Source organism: Enoplosus armatus, chromosome 12, assembly GCF_043641665.1.
Source record: "Enoplosus armatus isolate fEnoArm2 chromosome 12, fEnoArm2.hap1, whole genome shotgun sequence".
Lineage (NCBI taxonomy): Eukaryota > Metazoa > Chordata > Actinopteri > Centrarchiformes > Enoplosidae > Enoplosus > Enoplosus armatus.
Window position 1 is genome coordinate 14717776 of NC_092191.1, and position 12181 is coordinate 14729956.

General features: G+C 38.2%; 1 protein-coding gene across 1 annotated transcript in view; it reads right to left on the reverse strand.

The window, feature by feature from the left end:
• Positions 1-1974: 1974 nt before the first annotated feature.
• The window catches only part of wdr27 (WD repeat domain 27), a 37363-nt gene continuing 27156 nt past the window's right edge, over positions 1975-12181 (reverse strand). Inside the window, exon 24 of the mRNA XM_070916406.1 lies at positions 1975-2088. Coding sequence (XP_070772507.1) covers positions 1975-2088 — 114 coding nt within the window. The remainder of the gene's footprint in view (positions 2089-12181) is intronic.

Genomic DNA, 12181 nt, shown 5'->3' on the forward strand with positions numbered 1-12181 from the left:
CAAGAAAAAGTGAAAATTGTGCCCTGAACTCTGAACGTCAAAAAAAATAGGCTGGTTGCTAGGGGAAATGTCCTCAGGATATTTTAATTTAACTTAATTATACTTCTGAAACTGAGAGAGAAAAAGCTTAATATTAAACCTAAAAGCATACGTGATGTAGTCTCCAGCAGTTATGTTGGTATTGCATAGAAACTTTTTGATTGTTGACGTGATCCAAACAAAAGAAGCAAATGTGAATTTATTGTACTTAATTATTAAAATGTATCTTATTTAGGATAAACCCTTTGAGATGTATTATCTCGTTTTCGAGGGGTCCCAAAACACAGACTCACAAGAACAAAACAATACAAAACAACAACAAAAAAATGCAAAGGGAAAATAAAACAATCAACAGAGACAGAATTGAAAAATGATCAAACTATAGTACAATCAGTGATACCATTACTGAAAACAAATTCAAACTGTTTTAAGATACAAGCATAAGATATTTTTAAATAAGCAAAATGAAATAAGCAACTACTTAGAGGTAAGTTATATATGTCATATTGTTTTATATATGCATATGGTTATATCAAGAGAAAGCCACTGTAAAAAAAACAAACAGAATCCTAATACAAATCTGCAGAAACTATTATACAATATGACATTGAGAGAAAGAAGATGTCAACGTAGTCCAGCATCAGTTGTGAAACAGTCTCTTTCTGACATTAAATCAAAAAACAATGTCCAGAATGACACAGAACACCAGAATACAACAATTAACTATTTTTATAATATGATCAATGTGTGGTTTAAAAGTAATTCCAGAGTCAATCCATAAATATTTAATTTTATCAACTTCCCGGAGAAATGTACCATCATTATAAACTAAAACCAGAGAGTTGGATTTAGAGTTGAGGTTCTGTCTTGTACCAAAGACCATTGTGCAAGACTTTGTTTTATTGAGTTTGTTAGCTGAAAACCAACTTTGTAGAATGTTAAGTTACTGCATAATAGTAGTAAATAAGGCTTTGATGTATATATAATAGTTTCAATGCATATATTGTAGTATATATAATAGTATAATAGTAACAAATAACAATCAGAAAAAAATCAACAAGAGATCATAAATAAAAGTAGAAAACAGACGTGGTCCTAATGTAGAAGCTGGAGGCACACCTTACATACTTACAATACAAACATTTCCACAGGCATGTAACCAAGATGTAAAAATGTATTCATACTTGACATTACCAACAATGTAGCCCTTTTTAAATCTTAAAGTTCAGTGTCAGAGTTCTACTTTTTTATTCTGTTCTATTACTGCTGAGTGTAGCTGACATTTTGTTGCGACTGAGGTAGAGAAGAGTAAATGTACAGCTCAAACAATGCAGACGGGTGTGTCAGTATGAACAGTAGTAGCATCTGTGTGTCTGGCAGCCAAAGAGGTTGCACCCAGTTGATGTCATATGATGGCTATGTGTGCTGATCTGTTAAATAGTGGTCACAGCCAGTGATATAGAAGTACATCTGTTCCACATACTTAACAAACAAAATCTGATGCTTGACCATCCAGAATGCGGACGAACGGATGGAAATAACTGCTGATAAAATTGTTTTTGGCAAGTTTAGCTGTAATTATTTGCAATTGAGTATATTTTGCATCACCGTAATGTGGTTAAACGAAAAGATATTCAATCAAACCAGTGATGTTCCTTTGAATCTCAGTCAAAAGAAAAGCGGTCTAATAATGTGTGTTTAACAAAGATGAGCTGGAATGGGTGGCTCCTTTTGACAATTTGAAGCACAGAAGTAGAAGAACACAAAAAGGTGCATATAACAAGAAAGACAAAACCTCTCTATCTATTTTTGATCTTCATATAACCAACAACTAAAAACAAAACCCTTGCGTTCTTCCTTCCCAGTAAAATCCTAGCCAGGGGGTTGGAGCTGCTTTAATGAAACCTGCATGGTCTTTGCAGCAGCCTGCTGTAATTACGCAGTTATGTTGGGGACGCTATGCACAGCAGCACTAGTGTCATGAGACAGACAGGCCCCACTGCTGGACTGAAACAGTCTCAGCTTCCCATCCAGGGTCCCAGTCAGCAGCTAGAAGAGACAAAGAAAAAAAATGATATCACGTTCAGCTTGTAGATGATTGTTCCCAGGAACTGTGTCACACATCACTGTCCTTTTTTACGACTCTCTATTTAGAGGACCAAGTTGTATAACAGCGCACCTGCTTCCTTAAAGAAGATGAGCATCACCCAGGTCAAGAGCCGTACTGTGTTTCTCACAGAAATTCTTGATTTTCCATACCTGCCATTTATCACAAAAAACATGAAGCCGCCTGGCCTGAACTTTGTTATATAACTTTGTGGGGCTTGAGGTTCCTGCCAGTGCTAGTCATGGTGAGTCAACTGTTTACAGATTAATAAGGCACACACACATCAAATAAACATCAACCCACACCCTGCACACCCATTTAAACATACGCACATGCACACACACACACACACACACACTCACACTCTCACTAACATGTGGATGCAGCACAGAGACAAGGACATGTACACAAACACTTCACACTACTTCTTAGTAAGAAGAGAGGATTATCTCATCTGTTTCTATCAGTAGAGCAGATGAGGGTGAGGGAGCATTACCTCAACACTGACAGCCAATCAGCAGCAATAGCAATAGGAAACCCTCCATTTGGGGTCCAGAATGAGGCTCGTGATGCATATTCATATCTGCAGCTGCTCAAAAGAGTCTATGATGTGATGGAACGATCGTAATTCAAGACAGTTGACATAAACGGCTCTATTTTCACTTTCAAGCATATGTGATAAGACCAGGGCACGCAACAAAACCATTTCAGATCTTTTTCATACTACTTCAAGACAAGGTTATTTGCACAACCCTTAATCCCACTTAAAGTCTTTAATCCTACAGGTGAAATAAGTGAAAGCACCCCAACAAATTGCAAATGAAATGGGAATGCTGGGGTGAATGTCCAGATCTGTTGTGGTGAGATTTTTAGGCGGTTGTAAAGACAGAGTATCTTTATCTTTAAGTATACTAACAGCAGGAATCTCAGAGAACAACAATTTGCCAAGCAGTGATAAAAAACACATTTGGTACAACATCAGTCCAACATTTTTTCCCATGTACTAAAGCTGTTTTATGCAGGAGAAATCATCTTTTACCAGCAAGCAGATGCCTGTGCTGGGAAAGGGAGTCACAATAGCTGAGGTCTGAGGATGACTCAAACATACAAAGACTAAACTAGGGGTGGATTCAATCTTCCTTAGACGGGTGATCGTTGCAGCCCTCTCTCCTATAGACAAGCAGAAGATTTCCAGGTGTGTGTGGAGCCCAAAGACTAAAGGATTTCTCCAAAAAGACAAATAAGCACAAACACAATGATTCTTTTAGCGTTTAAAAATGCTCCAGACTCTCCCACGAAACAAACAGTTTGACAGCTCATTTCACTAGCTTCAGTTTTCAATGAGACTTCTTTCACCATGACCTCCTGCTCAATGACCTTAATCAACAATAGCCAAGATGTCTAGGTCCTGCCCCTGGGCTGCTAAAATAGCTCCTTAAAACTTAAGAGGGTCAGAGAGCAGCTCCATTAGCAACCACAGCTCTCTTCATCAACTGCCATCCAAAACCATTAGACTGCGTCATCGCTTAGGCATTACACTCCTCCATTTAAACAAGCAGTGTAGAGTTGAAACTAAATCGCAGGTTTTCTAAAAAAGGTGATAAAAACATTAATGGATTTTTTTTTTTACGTCATGCACTTCTGTAATCCGACACATTCCATCTCTGCAACCTTCAACCTTTATTCACTGAGGCTGAAGGAAAGCTAAGCTGATGAAGGTTTTGGGCGACATTCAGGGTCAAAGGTCAGAACTTGTCGCAAGCTCATTCACTGTGGACATTTAGGATGGGGGTCATGTTGGGCCATCACAAGAGAGGTATTTGGCTTTCCTCAACATCCTATTTCTAAGAAACCCAGTTTTCATTTCAGGTTTGGTCTTATTTGCAATGTCAGATGTCCTTATGCAATCTTGTCATCACTGATATATAGGTTCTCAAGCCATATATCTTTAACTTTTTTAGAACATTTGAACTTTAATAATCTCAGACATGGGTGATGCATGAGAAACAATGTTGAAAATGTGGGCTGCATCTTCTTTTATGACCCTTTTGCCATTTTTGTTTAGTATATTAAAGTGTAATTCAAAATTTTTAAGGATCGTAAATCAGATTGAGAATTTGCATGGTGTGTCACACATGTTACATAATCTAAGTTATAGTCAGGCGTGCTGGCTCCATACCGCGGAAAAAAAGACCACAAATCAATGGTTCAAAGCAGGAATAAAAATAATGATTAAGAATGCAATGTGGGTTAGATTTTCAGTGGTGAACACGTCTGTCAAATACTGGCATTCTGGACAACAGAAAGTGTCCGTCTGCACACACTGGTATGAACAATAGCCAAGGCTTTGAAGATATGAGGAGCGATATGTTTTTTTTCCCTCCCAGAGGATATCATTCATCAGTTGAAGAGCGCAGACTTCACAAATGCCAACATAGCAGGATGTCCTGTACTGTACACGCTGAGAGGGGAAGGAAGATCCACATGAGAGATAGGAAAAGGAGCAGACAGTCACCAGGGTCACCTGTTTGATGAGCTTACAAGTACATGAACTGGCAGTGAAAGATGTTGCTAGTGGTGATAGTACTGGTAGTGACTTAAGCCTAAGAGCAGTAGGTCATTGCCTGTCTCTTTCAGAGCAATAGTTGAACTCTTCAAGGATGGCTGGTCAGGGTGCAGCTGGCCTGTTAAGGTGAAGCTGTCTCCGTCTCCTAGGAGACCAAGGTTGTGACTGCACTTTGCCTATATTGTCTACTCTGAATATGATCTGAAGGGACACACAACTTGACTTACATTAATTTAGGTAAGCATAGTTCCATGTTTAGAATCCAATACCCAATAGAATCTTTAGCTGAGTGAAGACCTAACCTTATTTGGACACGCAGTGAATCTGGTATGTCTAGTACAGTGTTAAACTTCAGAACTGGGTGGCATTACACACCACTGCTGATCTCTATTGTCCTCGATCAAGCTTCAATAAATGCTTCTGCGTAAGACATCCAAGTCTCCTGAAACTTCTTCAATCACGAGTTAACCAGCTCCCAGATTTCCATCACAAGAAGATTGATACCACTCTCATGTCTGCACGATAAATATGTAGCTGGAGCCAGCAGCTGGTTAGCTTAGCTTAGCATAAAGATTGGAAACAGGGGGAAATGGCTAGCCTGGCTCTGTACAAAGTCAACAAACTCTGCCTACTAGCACCTCTAAAGTGTATTAATTAACATGTTATATCTCATATATCTTAATCATGAATCCCCAGGTCATGTAATTTTCTGTTATTAGACATAATATATGCTATTTAATAATTTCGTGTTCATGCCAGCTGTAAATGTGCATATCTGAGCTACCTCAAGTCATTCCAATTTACACAGTGTCCTTCATATTTTGGGTATTCAAGCAAAGAAAGGATAACATTATAAACTAACACAACGGCCAACTGATAAAATACTGTCTACTACATGTGAAAGGTTTTGACAGTTTTTAAAAATGCCTCTTGTGACTTTGCAACCGAACCCAAACTCTTTATTTTCTCACTTCCTGTTCATTGCCATTTCCAGCTGTGTTGAACACAGGCCAGTTGATTCCAGATAGGCTGTCTCAGCTCAGTCTGTGTCTCACTCTGATGTGACATTCTGGGGAAGACGGCAGAGTCCACCTCTGTATTTGCTGTCTGGCCACTACAGTATAAGAGAGCGTTTTGCTCTCTGGGGTCAGGCAAAGAGGAAACGGAGAGATAAAATATGAAAAAAGAAGGACTGTGTGAATAGCTTTTCAAATGCCAAATGGCCACAAATGAAAAGATACAGTAAAAAGGTCTAGCGGGACGCCAGCTGCAGTTTTTTCCTGCCTGCAAAGAGCAAAGATGATACATGGTGACATATGGAGACAAGAGTAGCACTGAGCTTGAAAGCCAATGAGATGATTCACTCATTGTTCATCTTCCTAGTAGGGACGATAGAACATGTTAACTTTTAGAGACAGCTGCTTGTGTCAGCAAGCGGTCACAGTCCTGCACTAACTCTAACACATGAAGTGCAAATGAGGTCTGAAGTACTTGAGGGAAAGAGTTCAGAAACTTCTCACTTAATCAAAAGACCGAAGCTAAAAACAGTATACAATTGTTCTTAGTTCATTCTAATTCTATAAAATAAAAAGAGTACTTCTTTTCATATCCCCTTCCGACAAACACACACATATGTGTGCATTTAAAAGTTGAGTGCAGCAGCGTGTCTGGAAAGGAGGGGGGTTCAGTGTCTTGCTCAAGGATACTTTCACAGAAACAAACACACTTGTTAAACAACAGGAAACCTTACTCAATATGATCGAAGTTTGTATGTTTTCAACACAAACATTTAATCGGACATGTTTAATGTATTCTTTGGTAGTTTGTCTTCGTCAATCATCAAATTCTCATGCTTTGTCTTTGTCTTTTTCAACTGAAATTACACTATAAAGATGACGACATAAGACAAACTCTTGACCATTAGCTGATTCAGCAAACATTGAAACTCAGTGTAAGTGTGTTTAAAACTCTGCCTGAAACAAGCACACCTGGCGTAGGATTACTCAAAGCAAAACCCCGGTTTTTATTTGAAGGCTCTGGCTTGTAAATGTCTCCTACTGCACCGTCCTGTTCATCCATCTAGCCAGTGCCCCACAGGTAAATGTTACAACTTTATAACTTTACACATTTTCCAATTCGTGTAGTACGAGTCATATCTAATAAGGGCTGACACAACATATGGAGACTTGAACACCAATGTAAAGATTTTTTCAGTCAGTTGTAACTTTTCATTACAATAAGCATAACTTTATATCATTTTTCATTGCTATTCACTTGTTTTAAAGTTCAGATTGTAGAGAAGCATTCCTTATGGTGTCCCATTCTAATTATTGGTTTAACAATTTACTTAACCAGAAAATGGTCATTAAGATTAAAAATCTCAAACAAAGTGGCAGAAACTCAGGAACCTGAGCACACACAGAACAGTGGTAGATGAGGGCTTTGCTATTTGTGGTTAATCTCAATGCTCAATGAAATTTAATATCCAAAGCACAAAGGCATTGTCTCAATCACAGACACAAAGGTGATACACACAAGCCCTTTTTAATCAACAAAGAGGAGTTTCTAAGATAAAAACTCAATGTCAACTTTAGTTTTTCATAAATTGCTCTCTGTGAGGCTTAAATGGAAAGGGCACCTATTAAAACTCAAAGGTATCACAATGAAGAAACACAATTATTCAGCAATGGAAGTAACAACATACACGAGGTACAACAAAGAGAGGACATTCCACTGTCCTTTACAATAAATCCACTTCACTAATAAGCTGATCTTTGGCACATACTACGCAGACATTTCCACTGCTGATGTGGAACTATGTAATTGAAGCTATTGGCAGCTTGGGATGACACAGTGCAGAAATCTGAGTCACCCAAATAGAGCACAGCCCCATGAAGTCTATTTCTCTAATCTGACCTAGTAACCTGTTTCTCTGAAGTCACTGTTGATTCACCTCTGGCTGCAACATTTTTTCTTTTCCTTTACTTATGATCCTAAAGCTTCTAAGAAAAAATCATTGGAGGAAGTCACTTCAGACACAGTGCAGTGTACAGTGCCCAGCATTGCCTTGTTTTTAGGCATTAGTTCAGAGGCAGTTTAACTCCCACAAATCTAAAAAGAAATGAGAAAGAGAACAGACAAAATAACTCCTGCTAGAAAATATTTCTTTAAGTCAACCTTTACAGTAGAACATGTAGGTCCAACACAGGGGAGCTTACAAACTTTGCAGAGGTATGCCATGTGAAATCCCACAAGATTTTTACAAGACAACAAAGTGAGGTGACAGTAAAAATTGGGATCTCTCATTACAGATTAATGTGCAGGAATAAACCTGAGGGAATGAACCCTGGAGGTGGATCTGTCTGCTTGATGGTCTAGTATTAGGGTGGAAAACATGAGTGAAAAATGAGTGGAAAATATGCATTGCATTATCTGTCTGTGCCTCGCATCGGAAGGTTCTCACAGCAGTAAATATGGAGAACATCTGGCCCTGAAATGTGGCTAAAAAGCAAGGTCAGCACAGGTTGGGGACACTTTTTGTCAGTAGTTTTTCATGTCTTGGTAAGGATAAGCACAGGGCCAGGAAACAGAACAATGTTACCGTTATGATATCACTTGACCTCAACTTTCCCAGGACTTCTTGAACTTCCAATCATTTTTTATTTACACGTCTTTTTTTTGGCCACAAAATAAAGAAAAATAAAGACAGATATGTATGCAACCATTCCAGTCAGACATGAGATCAACTGGATCAAAGTTAAATAGATGCAGCCTCACAAAGCTGAGCCAGTCACTCAATATATCAGTATCAACTGTCTGAGGAATAGGAAAGAAACAACTTTTCAGTTAAGGTGACGGAGAGCTTTCTGTAACAAGGCTACCTTTCATGGACAACCGTAATATTCTAAAAATGTTACAAATTGAAACCTACACAATTTGTCCTGCTGATCCATTGTTTTTATACATCTATCTACATTTTAGGATGTCAAATTAATGTTTAAAATGTTAAAAACTTTTAATTATTAATAATGCATCTTGACCAATTACATTGACTAATTGAAGCTACCCATTGTAATACAAATAATATAGCTATGTAAATGTGACTATTATTCAAAGTGGAAAAAAAATGTGAACGGTAGGAGTTTTTACATAATTTCAGTGTAGATGTGAGGGTCAGAAGGAGAGATTTCTGTCTTAAAACAAACCATCTGCATGATAAGTGAGCAAACTGCAACTGAGAGAGAGCTGGTGGTACAATGCTAGTAGGTGGACCCTGAATTGGGATTGTTTTGTCAAACAGCCATTTCCAAGGTAAAGAATGAACTGAGGAACGAACCTCCATTGTCAACTTTAAACTAACACGGACAAGAAGTCATAAAAGTGCTATGGATGGAATCATAACATTTACTGAGCTCACATGTCAACAGATCCATCTCCATGACAACTGACCAAACTCCCTCCACTAATGACTGTGTGATACGGTTGAAAGCGTGCAAGTAGACATCAGGTTGGGATTGTTTTGACAAACCACCCTGAAATGAATGTGGGAAAATGTGCCTAAAAATAAGATCTCAAAGGATGGGGATCTGCCTCCCACTAAGAGGTCCTGAGAAAGATTAAATAGGCCACACTAAGAGTTGATTTAAGTGACTGATCAAGAACAGCTCTGTCCCTACGGGTGGGCAGAAAAAAGGTAGCTGTGCAGTGGTGAATGCACATGAGTCCCCAGCTGTGTGCTAATTGCATTCAGAAAATTGCTTGACAAACACTGGAGCGCACAGTTTGCAAATGCAGAATTACTTGTGTAATAAGAAGCTGTAATTCAATAAAATACAGTATTGCTGGTTATTGGTTAATATGACATGGCAAGTTTATTTCATGAGCAATTGTTTCTGTGATTAAAATTTAAATGAGACAGACAACTACTGAAAATAATATATATATATATATATATATATATATATATATATATATATATATATATAGGACTTTTTTATGATTCAGCAGCTCAACACGACATAAATCCTATGTTGGGAACATATCGTGCTTTGAATCAGGATGTGCTTATGGGGACTTGTCATGGCTCTTTATTTAGCTGCAGACCCTCTGGAGCCCTCCAAAGTTTTCATACACTCGTGAGTTTTACTACTTCAAGCTGGTCAAATCTTGGCAGTTTCTAGTAGTATGAGATGGTCAGTGACACAAATCTGAGAACAGAAACATGTGATGGCCAATAGGAGATCATCTCATGAAAAAAAAATCTGATTGATACAATTTGGAACATGATATTACACTGAAGATACATTTTTCATTATGTATTATTATACTACATATTATTATAACATTTTTAAAGAAATATGGCCAGATTTTGTCAAGCAACTTGTCAAGCAACTACTGCAACTATAGTAAGTGTATTTGTGTTCCACTTTATCAAATATATTTTCAGTTTGATACAGATTAAAGCAATATTTTAATGTTTCACCTGATACCTGTGGCGGAAAATACAATAAAAGGTAGTGAATAGTGCCAACCTTTCTTGATTTGTTCACTCTGACCGCATGTCCTGTCAAACAAAACAGAACGTGCAGATGTACTGATGGGGAGTGAGCATGTTCTGACTGATGAAGTGTGTCTTTAAACTCTGCAGATTACTGTAATTCAGCCAGTAAACGGCCATGGATCAAAGTTTCCACTTTCAAACGTGGAAATCTGAATGTATCATTGTGCTGCAAAGTTTAACTGAATGGAGTTACACAGATGGACACGCAGATTTAAAACATGTGCCTCAAGTCCAAAAGACAGTCAGCAAGAACTCTCATGAGATGTCCAGCAGAGAATGTGATATTATATTTTAAAAGTTTTCTTTTGCAAATCTACTTGCTTTGAACAGTTCCAAAGGAAAATCATTAACTGGACAATAAAACCTTTCCAAAGGGAATTGTTGCTCTGTAAGAAATGCTCTGGAGATTTTGTTGGCGACATTGAAAGGATGCTGGTATGAAGTAGCACTGTAAACTTTGATTTCTTATTTCCCTGTAATGACAATTCAAGATAGACAAAGGTCTTTGTCCCACTTTAAGCTTTACTTAATGTTTTCTTTGGCAAGATAGACCCTGCATTTCTATGGATATCTACCAGTTCAGATCGATAGTAGGCCAAGCAAAGAAAACAGCTTTAAAATCATTATGGGGATGACCTGAAATAACATCACAGCACAAAACTGAAGCATTCAAAGCGTTTTTGACACTCAAACAATACTATCGATATTGAATTTTGTCTCTGTAGCATCCTTTTAGACAGATTGCAACAAAATGGCATAACATTAAACAAGCGATCCAGTAAAAAATTTAACAAACAGTCAACAGAAAAGTTGGAAAGCAGCTCCTGAACTGAGCAAGCACAATCCTGTATACATCCTTTGTCGACTGTGAAACTATGCAGCCAGTCACAGGCTGGAACAACCCTGCAGGCAGCCAGTCATAAAAGTGGATCAGCACAGTGCACAACCAAGTCACTAGATCCCACAGGGTTATGGCACAGAAGAGCGGTAGTCATTATCTGATTGGACTATAAACTGGCCACCACTGGTTAAACCCACAAAGCGATTTGGGGGATATTCTTTTTAAATGAAAATGGTATCAGTCCAGGAGGCTAACATCTAGAAAAAAGGTTGTTCTCAGTAGTGTCTGTAGATGCAAGTAGCATTTTTGTTTGGGTTTATACACATTGAAATTGGAGGGTGTTGACATTTTTGCATGAGAGCAATTTGTTTTGTTAGAAATTTCAGTATACTGTGCTGTATGCACATTGAATTCTTTCACAGCTACTAGTAGACATTCTGAGAGGTCACTGACATAAAGTCCACCCACCCTGAGCTTTGGGATGGTCTCAATAAGCCCTGCTATGTGACCTCAGCCTGAGGATATCATTCCTTCTTCACAAATACTTGAGATGGTGCAGACCTGTGTAACCAATTGACTCTATGAAATATTTGTGAAAATTATGTATACATGACTTTCAAACCATGCAATTTGACTTTTTCCACACTCACATCACATGAAGATGACTCAAAAACAATATTCCAGTCTTTTTATTTGTGCTCCTCTTTGCACTGTATCCTGAGTACCTGAATTCAAGTAAATTCAAGTAAAATACACATGTTCTTTAAATTCCTAAAGTAAGACTTAAGAGGTGAAGCAATTTCTTGGACTGAAGACGACGTAACCTCTGACTGACCCTGCTCTTCACTGTGACCTCTTATCTGTGCTTTTAAACATGTCTCATCTCTGGGCATACGTTAGCTGTCTGACATCTGATGTCAGTAAGTAAGAGTGAATGTAAGACATGTACTGAATCTGTCCAAAATATTTACTCGGGTCAATAGCTTACTGGGATGTAGAAAAACTTGGCTGATGCTGTATTTAAGATTGGGGGCATTGAATGCGTGGTAGAGGAGTAGCCAGAACCAC